The sequence below is a fragment of the Cololabis saira genome, chromosome 6, assembly GCF_033807715.1.
Source record: "Cololabis saira isolate AMF1-May2022 chromosome 6, fColSai1.1, whole genome shotgun sequence".
Classification (NCBI taxonomy): Eukaryota; Metazoa; Chordata; class Actinopteri; order Beloniformes; family Belonidae; genus Cololabis; species Cololabis saira.
In genome coordinates this window covers 9711703-9729338 of record NC_084592.1, presented here as the reverse complement: position 1 = coordinate 9729338, position 17636 = coordinate 9711703, and the positions used below count along the sequence as shown (strand labels likewise).

Here is a 17636-nt window from a genome sequence, read left to right as displayed (position 1 = left end):
GCAAAAAGACTGTGCCCTTGTTTCTAATGGTTGTAAATTATGGTTAGTATTTTATGAACCATTGTTTTGTTTGCACAATAAGCCCCAGAACAGCCTCCAGCACGGAGTAAAACCTTTTTGTTGGTTTGTTCTGTTTCTGTAAGTCCCTGGGTCTGAGTCTGGATGGATCTCCTCTCCCACAGATGTACAGAGGATCGGGAACATCTTGCTACCAACACAGAAAGACCTGAGCTTCCTAGAGAAATGCAGCCTGCTCTGTCCCCACCCGTCTCTGTATTCAGTCTCCCAGCCACACCTGACCGCCGCCGCCGTCGCAGCAGCAGCAGCAGCAGCGTGATCCGAGTGCAGCTGGAGATGACAGGACTCTGAGTCGTACTGGAGGTCAGACGTGTACGGAGTGAAGAGAAGAGTACAGTCACCGGTGGGAACTGTAACTCTCCAGTCTCACACACGGCTGTCTGTTTGTACGGTGGTCAGAGATCCAAGTGCCTGTCATGAAGTCGCAGGCCGTCTGGCTTCAAAGATGTGGCAGCGAGCATCGAGTAAACCACACATATCAGTCAACCCGTCATTTACCTCCAAACAAGGGTTTTTATCTTCAGCAAGCTTGTGGCTTGTAAATCAGGCTTAAAATCAGACGGTGTGAACAGACAGCTTGAGTTTAAAAATAATTATTATAACATCATAACACTGTAATGATTGAATAAATAAATTAATTTAATAAATTTGTCCATGGCTTTACAATTTAATTAGCTAATTCTTTTGGTCAGAAAAAAATTTGTAGGTTTAGGTTCTTTTAACATCAGCTGATGGCGGGTCACACACGCACCATCTTGTTACTCTGATGACGGTGAAAGGAATCGCTGAAACATGTCAGGTATTTAAAAAAATAAGAATTCTCATTCGACAAAAAGAATTAGCAATTTAAATAACACTGTGTAGTCGTAGCTAACACTGGTAGCTGCAAAACAATGTCCTTCACTGTATCTAAGTGCATATTTGATATGAACCCTTGCAATCACATTACAAGGGCTTTGATATAAAACATTATTGTGCGTGTTTACTGACTACCTTTCTTTTATGGCTCCTTGACATTTGTTACTATGAAACGTGAGTGCTTTTGGTTCGCACTGCTGTAACGAAGTAAATCAAGAATTCACGAGGAATATTCTTGATGCAGGAGGAGAAAAGCATTCAAGAGTCCCCGTGAACTTCCATGTGTGCAGGCTGCTGGAGAATGACACTGTGCTACGACATCCTCACCTTGAACTTGTGCTCATAGCTCTCCAGAGCCTCCATGACCATGCACACGGCCTCCATGGAGCGCTCCAGCCTGCCGTCCACGCCGTTGAAGCGGTACATGCTTCCCGACACGTCGGCCAGCACCCGCAGGCGCTTCGGCTTCTGCTGCGGACTGCCCAGCTGCAGAAACGCGGGAAACCACGGCGGATCAGCAGCAGATAATTATTACATGAAGGTTAAATGCACAGTTCTGCTGGTCTAGGTGTAGCAAACACAAGGCCAGGGGTTCTAAAACTGGGCCCAGTTACTTTAACACAGTCTTTTAGGCCAGGCAAAAAATATACATGCGCAAATCTTGGAGCTAAATAAGATAGAAACACAAGCATGCACATTGTGGTTAGTGTGTTTGTGTAATTGGAGTGGGAACCATCACTCTGTGGGTTTATTCAAGCCCGTGTGACAACATGAGTAATGACGAGACACCGTACGTGAGCCTGAGCAGCCTCGCAGGACGCAATAATAATCTCACAACCACCACTGGAATGTATCATCTGACAGATAAACGCTGAAATTACATGTGAGAGTCTGGAAGCATGCGTGGTGGGTGATAACCAAGATCATTTAAGTATGAAAATAACTGCCGAACCACACACACACACACACGGTCCACACACACACAGACACATGGTCCACTACCTCTGGCTCCAGTTCGCCCCTGCGCTTATAAATCGCCTTCTCTCCAGTCAGTCCGTCAATGATCTTAGCATCATCCAGCTCTCCCAGAGCCTGGTTCTTCAACCACTGCCGCTCCTTTCCTTTGGCCTGAAACACACACGTATACATGTCATGTATGTAGCACAACAACAAAGTCAACACAAAGAAACGTGTTTCAGCAAATTGCAGATTGCAGCGTAGCAGAAAACACAACAATAAGTAGAAAATTCAAGAACAAAACACATTTTAACAAAAACAAAGATTTATGCATCCTCTCATCCCGACATCTTTATGGTAGAAATCTATAATTTTTCAGTTGAATCTCTTTATTAACATCTTCCAGGATGACATGTCCATAGAGATGACAACATCTATGTAGACTTTTTTTTTTTTTTTTTTTTTTTTAAACCACTGGGACTTTTTTGTACAGCGGAACATGTCTGCACGGCAACTGCTGGCCAGGAGGTGAACAAACTCCATCATGCGTACGATGGGACTGAATCGAGATATCCAGATATCCTGAGAGGCAGCTGGCTTGTAGCTGGTGCCCCCAGGAATTACATCCAGGACGGGTCGCCCTGCACCGCTGCTGAGCACCAGCTCCTCCACAGGAGTGAAGGTCGCACCTTCCTACCTTCTCCCTATCGGGTTTAAAATCAATGTTGTTGAATGAAACAGCAGTAGTGGTCGTCCTAAAATACATGTAAATAAATGTGCTCATGTTCTGTTTTCCATTTTGCAGCTGGGTCGTCTGATGTGTCACTCTCTTACACCACTGTATCAACACAATACATTTATGGAGGGGTGATGGTCCTGCTTCTAGAGAGGCATTCAACACGCTAAAATCACGCTAAGAATGTGCATGCATTCATCAGCTTTCAGCACCTTTCCTGTCACCCACGCAGACTCAACAAAAGGGGGCAGGAGGCCAGGGTCGCCCCGGAGCTCTCCCCCGTTTTAGTTTGGAAGCGACTTTTTACTGGAATCGTTTACGACGGCAGGAGAGAGGAAGTGCAACATCACTCAGAGGAAAAGAGCTGCTCTGCTGAAGAGACGTGTGACAAAAGGAGGAACACAGCGCGCCAGTCCCCACCTGCTGCACACAACAGATGACGTTAACACACACAAAAGAACAAAGATAACGCCAGGCACGGGTCCTGTGACACCGCAGCATTGATAGGCATTGACGTGTCACTTTTCTGCAGATAAACATCAAGTGAGTGCAAAGTGAAAACACAACACAGCGCAAACAAAGATTGCGGGTGTAAACGGAGATGTGTGTTATATAATCCACACTGAGGCAACTCAAATACCGCACAAAGCATGAAGCCAGGATGCCGACATAAAGAATGTCATGAACAGATTTTATTCATGATTTAACTTCTTAAAAAGTTGCCAAAACAGACAAAATGTGGGCACTCATTTCTTCAACAGCATAGCTCAGATATTTTTCCGGAGAATTTGCTCCAGTTCTTGGGTGTCTCAATGTCTCGGTGTGAGCCAGACCGACTCCCTGATGGGGAAATCAGGACTCTGTGGAGCCCGACTGCGTCAGGAGCAGACTGCCCTTCTCAGGCATCGAATACTCCCATACTCTCAAAGCCACTCCCACCAGACTTGCAGATAGGAACTCAGATGTACCAGACATGGGGGCATCAGTCAGCGAACGGATGTCATCATCTGTTCCTCAGATCAACTCTCAGATATTAATTAGTACATAACCATAATTGTTCTCGTAGTTTGTTGTGCTGGTCTGCCCCCTCCTTTTCTCTTCTGTGCATGTTTGCAGGCCAGAGCTTCAGGAGCTGCATCCTGACCTGCAGTCTCCCCCTCTGATCATCCCACTGCTGCTTCCACCTGTGTGTAGATGTCTGCTATATGCTTGCTGACATCCTGACCTGCAGTCCCCCCCTCTGACCACTTCAGTGTCTGATATCTACACCTGTTTATATACCGGTAGTTATTCGTGTAGTGCACCAGATAGCCATTGTGTCTCTCCTTTCTCTGTTCTTCATTCTCTCCATCTGTTTTCTCTTTTCCTGCTCTGCCTAGATAATCTTCAGCAAGAGGGTCCCCCCTCATGGTCGAGGTTCTGATCCAGGTTTCTTCCCTCCTAAAGGGGAGTTTTTCTTCCTGCTGTTTGGCTTAAGGTTTTTCTCCCACTAGGGGAGTTTCTGGAAAGATCCTTAAGAAAACTTCTCTTGTAAACTATATAAATAAAATTGAATTTAATTATTTTCTAAAACACGACATGCAGAGGTCCTCTACAGGGTGTCTACGAAAATGCACAGGAGAGTCTCACTTTTTATACACATTAATAATTTTGGCCTCACTTCCTGTTTGGTTCAGGAATTAAACACGTTCACATACATCAAGAGAAGCAGATGGCAACTTAATAACTTTAATCGACTGCACGAGGTAATGCTTTGGAAATAAACCAACCATGTTTATATGGTGCATTTAGAGACAGACAAACAAACGGCGGTGCAGGACGGCGTCGGGGTGAGAATGTACCGTCAAGACTCGTCGATCGTCCACAGGCCAAAGATTTCTGCTTATGACTCACAGCTGTGCATCGCAAAAAGACTTGAGGCCCAGTGGAGAAAATGTTGTATAAACCCTTGCTCATTGTTGCAGAAACGATTTGCCCACATGTACATGTTAATCTTCATGAATCCTTCTCAAGAACTCTTATTTGAAAGTGTGGGATTGAAAAAAACGCTCCTACTTTAGAAGACGAGAGGAAGGTTAACTGTTGAGTCATGGACGGGGTTCTGGTGACAGAATTTTTAACCAGGTGCAGTTCATGTATGGCCTTGACGGGTAGACCAAGCAGAAGAGAGTCACAGTATTCAGGACGGGAAATTACCAGGCTGGGAACCAGAACGGTGGTGCTTTTAGGTGAAAGGGAGAAACGGAGGATGGGAGATGTTGCGCAGGTGGAAATGGGCTGAACAAGAAATAGACACACCCTGGAGTTGGGGTTGTCCTGCAGAAACTCATACGCGAGGGAATAGTTTAGAAATGGGAGTAAAACAGTCACATCAACTCTTGCAGGGAGCTGAATTAACACGAGAGATCCCTCAAGCCAACCTGCAAAATCAAGTATCTTTTGTCTGGCTCATGTCACACACCTTCATTACGGACTCAGATTCATTTCCATATGTTGACACTTGTATCTAAAAGAACTGGGAGATATTTAAACTATACTACGTCCCTCTATACAGCCAACGTCCCAACCTTCAGGTTAGAGTTAAAAAAAGAGACTGGTTTAAATAAATCACCAAACTTTTATTCATTGGTTACTAATTACTTAATTTATTAGCCAACCTTTAAGCTTTTTGAAGGTGTTTATGAATATTTATTCATCCATTTTGTTTGTAAGCATATATCCTCTAATCTCATGCCATCTCCTACGTGATGTTTCTATACGACCACCGTCTCCTGAGACATCCTAACAAGACAGGACACCTCTGGGAGTCCTGGGTACTGAAGAGACAAGTTATTACTCTGATTAATTCATGAAAAGCCGTTTTGACTCGCCAAGTAAATTTCTGTCCGGTTACGACTGCTTTTCCTGGCTGACAGTCTTGATAATGACAGATCTTTACGTCAGGAGGGCTGCTCCGAACAACGTGGTTAGGGATTTTCCAAGAGCAGATGGAAACAATACAGTTCATTGAAAGCTTGCCAGCTATGTTTAGAGCAAGGGTGAGTATGTATGCGCTCATGTGTGTGTGTGTGTAAGAGGGACTTTTGAATCACTCCACAGGTATGGTAAGAACAAAACATGACTTCATGGTGTCTCGCCTGCTGGGATTGGGATAATCTCCATCATCTTTACAGTGAGAAAGAAGCCCCGGGCTACAAGCACAAACACAAACAATAACCACGGCTCATGTTCAAAGCCAGGCTGCAAAACACCTGGATGGAAAACACAAGCACACACACACAAGCCCACACACACACACGTGTGCTCATACACCCTCCAACACCCACTCAAAAACAACAACACATACAAACACAGCTCAACACCTGGATAGGAGAATAATACAGCAGGGCTCAGTGCCACTGCTCTGTAATCACTGCAGTGTGATTTCCCTCTCGTTACGCACGCACGCACGCACGCACGCACGCACGCACGCACGCACGCACGCACGCACGCACGCACGCACGCACGCACGCACGCACGCACGCACGCACGCACGCACGCACTGGAGACGCTCGCCCTACGAAGCGCAAACAAAGGAAGGAAAGTGGAAACCCAAACATTGAAATGGAGACAATCTCACACACTTGATTTCTTGCCACAACTCCCCACGCTTTTCATTTTCAGTCACGTCAACCAATCAGACGACCCCTGGGATGCAGCCCCTCCCCCTGACCTAGACACAATGGCTGGCTGTTGGTCAAACAACGGTCATCTGCCGACTTCATGATCACAAAACTTTTGTTTTGACGGCCACAAATAAATGCTGGTGCTTGATTATTAACGTGATACGGCTGGATGACGCCGCTCAGGCGGATCACAGCTGCAGGAGGAAAGAGCCCAAAGTTTTAAAATAGGAACCTTGCATAACGTTCAGGGTGATGCCAAGTGGGGCGATGCCAACCTGTAAGCTGTCCAGGATGATGCGCAGTGACTGAACTTGCCTCCTCACTGCGCTGGAGAAGCGCTCGTATGTCTCAGCGTCGTACTCGCTCATGTCAATCTCCTTCAACCTGAAAGCAGAAGAGCAGACGTAGCATTTCATGTATCGGTGGATTCATTATATTCGCATTGAATCCTGCGTCATATGTGTAATATTGCCTTTCATTTTCTGCATGAAAGGCCATCAAGACATTTGTTGTTGGAAACCAAGTGACATAACTGAAATGAACTTCATGTCAAAGACTATCACCTAATACACTATAAGACAACAACCATGCTTTCTATGAAAGTCAACTTTTGAAATGTCGTAAGATAGAAAATGTACATCAGACTCATTTCCATCACATTGGTTGGTGCCGTCAGCAGATGGTGGTAACAACTATGCTCCACAAGGCAGCAAATACCAGTCAGTACGGTTACATGAACATCTAAAATCAAGCTATTGGCAGCAATCTAGCTAAGGATGAAACTTTCCGAGAAATCCAAGTATACACGCGCGAGAAGACAATCGATTACTGAGTGAGGTGTGTTCGACTCTGTGATGCTAGGTGGCGCCACAAGCACTTTTGCGTTGGCGTTCTTCCGGTTCCTTCTTTGTTGTTCCTCTTCTTCTACTGTGTTGATATTCTGGCTTTCCCGGTGTCGTCACTTCCAGAAGGGGGAGTCCCGGGGCAATCACTAGCTCGGCTAAGCGTGGGGTGCGTAAACATCCTGGAATAACTCTGATTAGGACGCAGTATCTGGCACGAACAGATCGATCTCAATAGTTTCAGTTTGGTTCAAGTACAGCCCGACTAAAGGCTGAAATATGGTTCTGCGTCAAAACGACGCCGTGCCTACGGCGTGTGGTTTTCGTCCACGCAGACCACACGCCGTCATCTGCGCCGTCACTGACGTGCACCTCCCGAAAATTGTAACTACGCGTCGAGGCGACGCAGACCACACGCAGACAGAGAGGGCTGTGATTGGTTCGCTTGGAAGCAACTCATTTCCGGTTTCCGGTTTGAAGCAGTAGTGAACTTCCAGGGCTCTTTTCTTCGTTTATATGTTTTTTTTTGTTTTGGTTTTTTGCACAATAGTTGTCCTTATCTCTTTGATTTACTGTAACCGGAAAAAGTCGGATAAACCATTCAGAAAAAGATCGCTAACTAGTGGCCGCGTAAAAGAGCATAACCAAGAGGGCGGGAAAAAAAGTTATAAGTCTGTTATAAACTACACTTTTCAAGAACGTGACCCCGACCCCCCGTTACTGCAGGAGGTAAGGCAACAAAGCACAAAAAAAAAGCCAAGGGGCATGGTTAGGTTTTCAAGCCGCCGAAGCCTCCTCTAGAGCTGGTCAGGTGTGGAGGTTACCATGGTGATCCCGATAAGGCTGAAGGAAAAACCACCTTTGTGACACTGGAAAGTTTGGCTTTAGGTCCAACATACGTCACCAACCCATTAATCTTGCAGTGCAGATCTCTCCTGTGCACAAGCTGACACGGGGGTCACAAACAAACTTCAAAAACACACCTGCGGACATGACAGCACAGGTGGGCTGCGCCCCCTCTCCCAGGCTTATTGGTGTAATCCTACTGTGCAGGTACTAAAGCATTACTAATACACAAACATAGAATCATCCTCGGGGACAAAAACGCTCGTGTGTCCGTGCATGTGTGCGATGGTGGTCTTTTCCAGGTGCTTGATACTTTTGGTGACAACGGGAGCGTGACCACTCAGGCAATGTAAAGCTGTGACTTCAAAGCACCGGCGAGAACTGAGGGATGATGGAGAGCCGCGGGATTAATGCATGACCGACTGAGACAAATCTGTGTGTGTGTGTGTGGGCAGCAGCCTAAGTTGTGTAGACTGCAGTGTCATCACCCATGCAATCAGAAGAGATCATGCATGCACCTGACACACGCACACACTCGCTCAGATGAAACGTACAGCCACGATGAGCTAAACCAACACCTGGAAGATCTTCTTGCAAAGATAAATTGAAGTGACAATTTCAAAGACGTGAGGTTCTCATGAAATCTGTTTGGTGAAGGTTGAATAAATAGCGGTGAGTTTGAAAGCTTGACGGCATGTATGAAACTTAGAGCTGAGAACAATGAAGGCAAAGACAGAAAAATCAATCTTCCACTACTTTCTGTTTCTATTCTTCTCCTTATCTTTGACTTCTTTCTTCTCTATTACCTTTTACTTCCTCTTATTTTGGCATTAATCTTATCCCTCTCTTCCACATCAGCCTCATACTTTTTTCTGCAGGAGTCAGTGAACGAAAGAAACTAGGGATTTTGGGCCCCAAGAAAATAATCTTTACAGGACCCCCAACACAGCAGGGGCATTTTATAATGCTATTTTACAAACAATTATGCATTTTAATGGTATATTTGACCATCATTACAGTAGGGGAAGAACTGAGCACCGCTGGTGCGATGCCTGCGGCTGATCCAGTCAGACTGAACCGTTTTACATAAATACAGAGAGGGGAAAGGGGGAAATAAAACATTTTTGATTATATGTTAGTTAATAACTTTTTAGTATTATCATTTCATCATCATTTGGGGCCTCTCTGGGCCCCCCTCAATCATGGGTCCTTAGAATCCGTCTCCTCTACCCCCCCTTTTCGGCGCCCAGGGGCTGACTGTGCTAGGAGTTGCTCTGGAGGCCCTGGAGCTCAACACAACTCATTCTTCACCCAGTTCACTGATTGAAAGTCTTCAGTCGAAAACGTCTCCTCCTCTACTGAAATGAAGACTGGAACAAGACTGGACCAGCAGAGCAAGTTACACAATCGTGCTTTGCAACTGGAGAAGCAGTGGGACGTGACTTGTTGGACTCGGCTCTCTGTTTTGCATCAGCATTATGTTGGAAGTATGGCGTTATTTTACGCTAGAATGCTCCTTAAGCATGGCTGAGGCTGCCTCATGTAACATGAGCAACCATATTAAGTATTTATGGAGCCATCAGGTGAAAAGCATACATTACAAATCCTTTTGTAATAGCCAACTCTGGAGAAAGCCTGGATTATCCTATCTGTCGTCCATATATTAATTTTCATCTCTTAATTGAACATTTGGGGTCATAGTGTAGTTGTCAGGGTTCAAATACATCTCTGAACCGCACTCTCTAAATTGTAAGACTGAGACTGAACATACAAGATGTCACCTAGGCTAAAAGAAATGCAGGCAATCAGCTTCGTGATGGACTGCTGCACCTCTGAGATGATGTCAGACTGGTATCAGACTGATGCTCAATATTAGCCACTAATCAAAGATTCAGTATCAGAATCTGACTGTACCGTCTCAGACTTGGGTGGAAATGGCAACAGGACTCTGTTGCAATCACACAGATTGGTGGGGCTGAAGGTGTGGATGAGGCTATCTGCATCCGAGTTGGAGAGTGATGGCTGGAACCAGGAGTGTTTTTTTTGTTTTTGATGTTAAGGAAAGCAGACTTGATGTGGTTTTAAAATGAGAAGGTGGAGTCCTCAATGACAGCAATGTTTCTAATCTCCAAGAGTGGCGAGCTAAAGTTCAGTGTTATTAAGGAGATCCCCCACCTTTTGGTGCAAGGCTTTAAGAGTCAGTTAGATGACGACAAGATATTAATTTAATGCAGGCTGCTGTTCAGTGCTATATGTAAATAAAAATGGGAGCTGAGGTTGTTGGATGATCTGATGAAGAGCAGGGGATCCAAGCACAAAGCCCTGATGTACACCGTAAATTCCAGTACATAACAATGGTCCAAAATGAAAGATGTGGTCAGAGGTGAAGCGTTTTACTAGTCACGGGTCCCGATTCTGTTGTGTCACTTGGATGGTGCCCTACAAAATAAAACAATGGCTGGACTACGAATACATAAACAAAGACTATGGGTACATAAACACTCGGTTGGGACATTTGGGCTTGAAACTATTCCAACATTTGTATCCCAATGGGATAAAACTGAAGTAAAAGCATATTTAGCCTAGACAGTACATTGTAGGTTTGATTTTTGCAGATATTTAAAAATGTATGATTCAATGTATTCCATTCATGTCTTATTAAATTAATTGCCCTCTGGTTGCATTCAACACTTACATCACAGTCCAGTTATTTTTGTCTGGCACACAGAGCGTCTTTGTCTGTCCCTCTGCATTCACACCACAACATGTCAGTGCACCAAACAGTACATCCCAGAATTCCTCCCCACCTCCCCGTGTGACTATATGCGCTTCTGTGTGTGTGTGTGTGTGTGTGTGTGTGTGTGTGTGTGTGTGTGTGTGTGTGTGTGTGTGTGTGTGTGTGTGTGTGTGTGTGTGTGTGTGAGGATGCTCGAGAGTGATGTGGTGAGCAGACTGCTTGGCCCGTCTCTGCAGCCATTTCCTTTTAAATTCCTGAATGCTGACTCCAACGCGGAAAAGCAGCCGAGTGACAGACGGTGAGAAAGACGCGGTTTTACTCAGTAAGGTGGAGGCACGCTGACATTTCACACGCAACCACAAAAACAAGGATTTGGGCTGACACTCCCTTCAGTCTAACAGGGTGGACGAGCAGATGCCTCTCGTCCACAAGGCATTGCTCTGCGAGGCCACGGACGGCCACAGCATTTCTCTTAAGGATTTATTGAGCATATTATGATCCATCGAATTAGAAAAGCAGCATAAATAAACAAGAAGGCCTCTGTTTTTATTGTGGCTTAGCACTTCTCTTAGACGTTCTCTTAAACATTTGATTGACTTACTCCCCAATCTGGCTGTCTTGTAATTATCTCGCATGGTCAATGCGCGCCTCTGTCTATACATAAATCAAGAAATATGAGACGACAGGAAGAACTTCAGCTGGCACTACACCCATGTTTTCCTTCTCGGTGGGTGTGATTCTTAAGGGTTCACAGCTGAAGGACGCCCGTCTTGACTTTCATGTGTTTGCTTTGTATTTTTCCTCTTAATTCACTACAAGTTCGGCCAAAGTTTCTGCAATCAGAAAGGTACGCCATGAAGCAGGTTGTCAAGGCAGTCAGAGTTGAGTTTAGCACTAAAATTCAAGAGTCTCGGATCAAACGGGCCATGAGAAGAGACGCCGTGAAGGTTTGAAGATACATGAGAGTGATTTTTGAGCCTGCAGGTGCCCCTCAGAAGAACGGGTTCTGGTATAAGTCAGAAGAATGAGAAAGAGGCCTCGGGACACATCCAGAAACATGACCCAAGAAGCGTGTGTGTACGTGTGTGTTGGTGCATGTTCTCGTGGAGATCTTCAGGAATTCCTTTCCCCGATATTTGCTCAAGTGTGTCACATGCTTGAGGACTTCTGGATGGATTATGTCATTTGATTGATGAAGGCTGTAAAAAGCCTGCCAGACATGCCCTTTGGCATCAAAGAGAAAAGGACGCAGCCCTTCACACGTGTTGCTTTAGGGAGCACTCACGTGGAGTGACATTAACTTGTACCTACACGATATCGTCCGGGCTCAGAGGAACTCTGGGAGACGCGGAGGCGGTAGAAACGCAGAGAAACGAGGGTGCTGATGGAAGGAATGGAGACAAGAGACAAAGGAAGAGGGGATGAAGAGAGGCAGAGAGGCTGTCCCCTCAGAGAGAAAGCAGCCAGTGTACGAGCAACGCAGTGCAGGGAAAAGAGGAGGGAGAGGGGGCAGGAGAGAGAGACGAGAGGGAACAGAGACCCCCTTCATTGCCGCGCTGCTGAAGGTGACGTCCTCTCAGCCCTCCGCTCTGAAGTGAATGTATGCACAGAACTGTGCACAGTATGCTGTGTGTGTGTGTGTGTGTGTGTGTGTGTGTGTGTGTGTGTGTTGCCCGGTGGGATCGACCGTTATTGACTCCAGCCATGCAGCTGGGCAGTGCAGCCTGTTGCTGTTTGTCCAGGATGGGGCACCTTATACCTGGAATGTCTTATTGACAATATAGATGCCCCCCCCCTCCCACACACACACACACACACACACACACACACACCTGTTCTACATTACACTTCCCTCGCGCTTCCATTCTGGGAAGTTTCCAGAGATGAGAAAGACATTCCGTCCCAAACATCTGAACCACTCCAACTCTTCCCCACCTGTGGAGCGAACTCCGTTTCTATCTCGATAAGATTAGTTCAGAGCTCACACTGACATTTTCACGCCTCTCACCTGTCTTTGAAGGCCTTCTCACCCATTTCCCGGGCCGCCCTGCGGACTTCTTCTGGGACAGCGTCTTTCTCGGCCTGGGAAACCTGGTAGACCTTGTGTCCTGCGTCCAGGCGATAGGGGCCCCCTTTGCCTCCCAGCCCTGCAGTGTCTCTACCGCCTGAAGACAGAACTCTCAATTACATTCCATTCATCGGGATTTTTTACTTTTTCCTACTTGACTGAAGTTCAGTTCAGACCTTCAGGTCAGTTAAGCTACTAAATCTTCCCAAAGGTCTGGGTTCATAACTGGGCCATGGAGAGATGGGAGAGATATGCTATCTGCTGAGTGACTAGTGGATGAACTGACCGGTTGTTCCATCACAATAATTATCCTTCTTCACTTACAGTAGCTCCTGTATGAGCCTGTATAAGTACTTCATACTCTCTAAAGACGTTGAGCAGGTGGAGCGGGTTCTGAGCAGACCTCTGCCCTCTGAAACTCATTTCAGGCCATCGGTCATGGTAATGTTTGTGTACAAGGCCGTCACAGGCTTCAGACAAACTTTGGTGGACAGGCAGGAATTTGTTCATATTGCAAATCCAGTAAGAAACACATCTGACCTGTTCCTCCCGCCCACTGGTTTCCCCCGACGTGAGGATCATTGTTCTGATCCACCTTGCCATGTTTTGGGGCAGAGACGTCCAGTCCGCTCTCCCTCTGGATCGTGATCTGAAAAGAGTGAATTATAAATCTGGTTATTAAGATAGGGTTTATATGAGGTGTTCATCGAACCGGTTCGTTTTTAAACCTCTATAAAGAGTGAAAAAAATACAGCAGTTGTTTTTTTTCTGTCCCAAATCACTCAATTTCCTCGAAGCCTCCTCTTTGTGTTAGTCTAACTGAATTAGTCTGTGGGAGTCATTAAGAGGCCTTAACAGTTTGCCATCTACCTCACAGTGAAAGGAGAATTAAAGGAGCTTCTATGCCGAAGCTCTGATGTCTGAGCAGCGGAGACAGAGCAGGCTCTGTATCTCCCTGCAGGAGAGCGCTGGAGAGGGAAGAAGTGGTAACACACAGAGGTTAACGCTACATTTTTGGGTCTATCAGAGCCAAAATCAGCATTCTGGCTCTCACACCGAGGCAAAGCGGCCAGCCAGAGTCTGGCACGCATGAAGGAATGACAGAAAAAGGGGTATTTCAGCATCTCCCCTGTGGTTCGGCTGCATTCTTTCATACTGCAGGAATCTAAATGATATCCGTTGGGCACGGCGCTTTTTTGGATGGCTGACTTTGCAAATTATTATCTTTAGTGTTTTTGATATTTCATTGGTTCCATTGTGCAATGAAGCCAGCGGGGAGCTTTGAACAGATGCGGAGAGACTTATCTGGAGAACACAGTGGTCCAGCTGAGAGGGACCCCTCCCGTTTCTGCACTGACCCCGTGCCCACGCCTCAAACCGACACTCGCGCGGGCGGCAGCTCAGGACTGCGCGCGAAGCTGCCGTATCAGCACAGCTGATATAATTAGTTCAGATTAGCAGCGTTGGTCTGACACACACACCGTCAGCTAATGAGGATGAGATAACACTCACCGAGGAAACAATACCGATGCAGTAAAGGCAACTGGACAACGAAAACACTTCCAGAGCACTATCTGCTCTGTTTAGATCCCACATACTGGACTGTCTCAGAAAATGTGAATATTGTGATAAAGTTCTTTATTTTCTGTGATGCAATTAAAAAAACTAAAATGTCATACATTCTGGATTCATTACAAATCAACTGAAATATTGCAAGCCTTTTATTATTTTAATATTGCTGATTATGGCTTATAGTTTAAGATTAAGATTCCCAGAATATTCAAATTTTTTTAGATAGGATATTTGAGTTTTCTTAAGCTGTAAGACATGATCAGCAATATTAAAATAATGAATCCAGAATGTATGAGATTTTTGTAATTGCATTACAGAAAATCACAATATTCTAATTTTCTGAGACAGTCCTGTAATACTTCTTTTTTCACAAACTGACACCATTTCCATACATATGTGACACGCTTTGATCAAAATACTACAGAAGGTCTGACTACTCTCTTTCAAACTGGATTAATTGGCTCCTAAACTCACAGTAACTGGCTGCAGAGGGCGAGCTGAGCCGCTCATTCAGCTCCACCCCTCTCTTACGCGCGTTATTCCAGATCAGCTTCAAGATATCGTCCTCTGGTCTTGTCTAAGTGTTTTGCGGACTAGAGCGTCTGACTCCATCTGGTGAAAGCAGCTGCTACAGACAGGGGTATGAAGACATGAATGTGTCTTCATCTAGTCCATCTCTGTGGTATTTTGATCAAAATACGTTACAAACATTCGAAAAATCTTTCAGGAAATTGTGTCCGGCACTGGCTGAAGTCTCGGGCATCCGTGGCCTTGTTGTTTTATGACACAGATATTTATTCTCCAGGCTGTATAATGCACGAACAGAAAACACAGGAGCCACGCTGTCTGAAACTGAAATAAACGGGGGCCGAGTCTGTAAAGAGTTAAATCTGAGAGGTCACGCTGAATACTGAAACTTTTGCTTGCATTTTGGGGCTTTATTTTGTGTCCAAATTTTCTTGAGGTCAACCAATGTGGGTTATTTTTGACTGATTCCCATCTTTGAAAAAACCCTGCTATCGACCAACAGATTACTTGTTCTAACTTTAATTCAATCATTTCATTTTCTGTTTGAAGACTAATAAAGAGACATAACAAAAACCATGTGTATGGTCATTTAAACTATTAAAACAACAAGCACAGGGATGCCTACTACTTTTGCACAGTGCTGTATATGGCTTTAGGGATTCCATTCCGTTTTTTCTTTGATGTTAAAAGCAAAGCAACGAAACTGGAGCCTAAGAGTTTCAAGTTCATACTTCTACGGTACAGTGAACGCAGCATCATGTGAAGATGTGTGGAGATACAGAAGGGGAAGCAGGATAGCACTCATTTTATCTCTTCTGTTACATAACAATATTTTTCAGTGACTCAGCAAGCAGGATATTTTCAAAAGTCGATGACATAGTGTTTTTAGAGTTTTGAGCTGTTATTCACTTTAGATACACAAATATATGCTGTGAAGAAGAGAAATCAAGTGTATTTTTTCCATTCTGTATCTTCAAGATTCAAGATTCTTTATCGTCATTGTTCATAACAAAGAAGTTACAGGTGCTTCATCGCAGGTTCTGGTCCTCATATAAAGTGCAGAGTAAGATAAGTAAAATATAAATATAAATATGTATGGGAAAAAAAAGAATCAGCTTTAGGCCTTCAATGAATGATTATTTGGATCGATGACCGATCTATTTCCTTGATTAATTATTCGCTCATAGACTGCTCTGAACCACCGAGGCTGCGGTTCGTCTGGGTTCATGGCTTGTTTTCTATAAAATGTAGAAAGTTCTGTAGCTCGTTTTTCTTCCTTGATTTATGCCTTAAAATGTGTAGCCTACCCCTGTTCCTCCTTTAACAGTCTACAGTACATGGAGCACTATACTACCCTCCGTCACTTCCTGTAGTGACCTGTCTGGGCCATTTATGATGCTATATGAGGTCCAAAATCTGACAGTTGATGGAATTGATGGCGACTAACAGAGTAATCAACGTGATGGATACTCACAATAGTGTGTATGGTTAAGGTCAATCATACGCAGACCTGTAAATCTGTCCAATGACTCAGCGAGGGACCACCTTCCCACCAGCTAGACTGTGTGTGTGTTGGGGTGTTGTGACATATCAGGTCAACCATAAAAAGTCCAATACTACAACGGCTACCAACCGTATCGGTGGAGGGCACACTTAAAAACAGTCGATTTCATTGCTGCGCCTGTTAACTGGGATGAGGACGGTAGGCCGGTTCAAATGGCCTAGTTGCACTATCGCCACAGCTCGACTCAAGCGTGCCTGGAAACACAGGGAACGTGTCCAGCAGCTGCCGTTTCCGTGTGGCAACAGAGCCCTCCACCGCTCCAGTATTAGCAACAGTCCAGGGGATAAGTGTGCGTGCACGCTCACGATCCAGAGTTAAGTTGGGTAACCCGAGAGACCTTGGGACCATAGCTCCGGGGTTAGGGGAAGGCTCAGCGGTCTGAGCCCCTTGCATCACTCACGCTCATCCCAACCGTGCGGCCGCTCTCTGATTACACTCTGATGCAAATGTGTCCGAGCATGACTCACTGTTGCTGTTGAGAAAGAAAACCGTGAGCTTTGCTGCACACATGCCTGGAGCATGCTGGGAAATGAGGGTGTGCGTCTGATTCATAGTCGGATCAACAAACCCCCACTGGCCGCTCCTGGAAAATATCTACAACTGATCCTTTAAAAGGGAAACTGAGCCTACAGGATCTTCTAAACGCCGTGTCGTTTCAGGGAGCCACCCTTGTCATCATGCTGCATATAGAGGAGCAGTTAAGCTGGTAACAGAAGTTTACACATGACTGTGTCATGATGCTGGTAATGGACCGGATTTTGGGCTTGTCAAATCCAGTAAAAGGGGTGACTACAGATCCACATTTAGTTTGAGAACAACATATGATGCTTTGAAACATATGAGGGACTTCTAGAGCTGGACCCAGCTGATGTTCAACTCTCAGGAACTGCAAGGATGGTGACAGTAACACTTGATGCACCCTCCAGACATCTAGGCAGAGATCCTGCCAGCAAGAATGTACATATAAGGGAACAGAGGTGTTGAAATCCACTGTACCCAACTCATACTTTCATTTACTTTCTTTTTATGACATACGCTTCTTGGACTGAAATAAATATAGGAGGGATGGTAAAGATTTTGTACAAATAAAAATAACAATGAATAATGATAAAAAAAGTGATGATGATGAGCAGGTGTAGGTAAATGCTACACGAAGGGCAGTAAATAATCGAACAAGTGGATCAT

At 45.1% G+C, this 17636-nt stretch overlaps 1 protein-coding gene across 1 annotated transcript in view; it reads right to left on the bottom strand.

The window, feature by feature from the left end:
* Nucleotides 1-17636, bottom strand: part of vwa8 (von Willebrand factor A domain containing 8) — a 119457-nt gene that overhangs the window by 8260 nt on the left and 93561 nt on the right. The window contains exons 38-42 of the mRNA XM_061723236.1: nucleotides 13328-13436; nucleotides 12728-12884; nucleotides 6570-6678; nucleotides 1939-2064; nucleotides 1264-1422 (exon numbers count right to left, since the gene is read on the bottom strand). Of these exons, the coding sequence (XP_061579220.1) occupies nucleotides 1264-1422; nucleotides 1939-2064; nucleotides 6570-6678; nucleotides 12728-12884; nucleotides 13328-13436 (660 nt within the window). The remainder of the gene's footprint in view (nucleotides 1-1263; nucleotides 1423-1938; nucleotides 2065-6569; nucleotides 6679-12727; nucleotides 12885-13327; nucleotides 13437-17636) is intronic.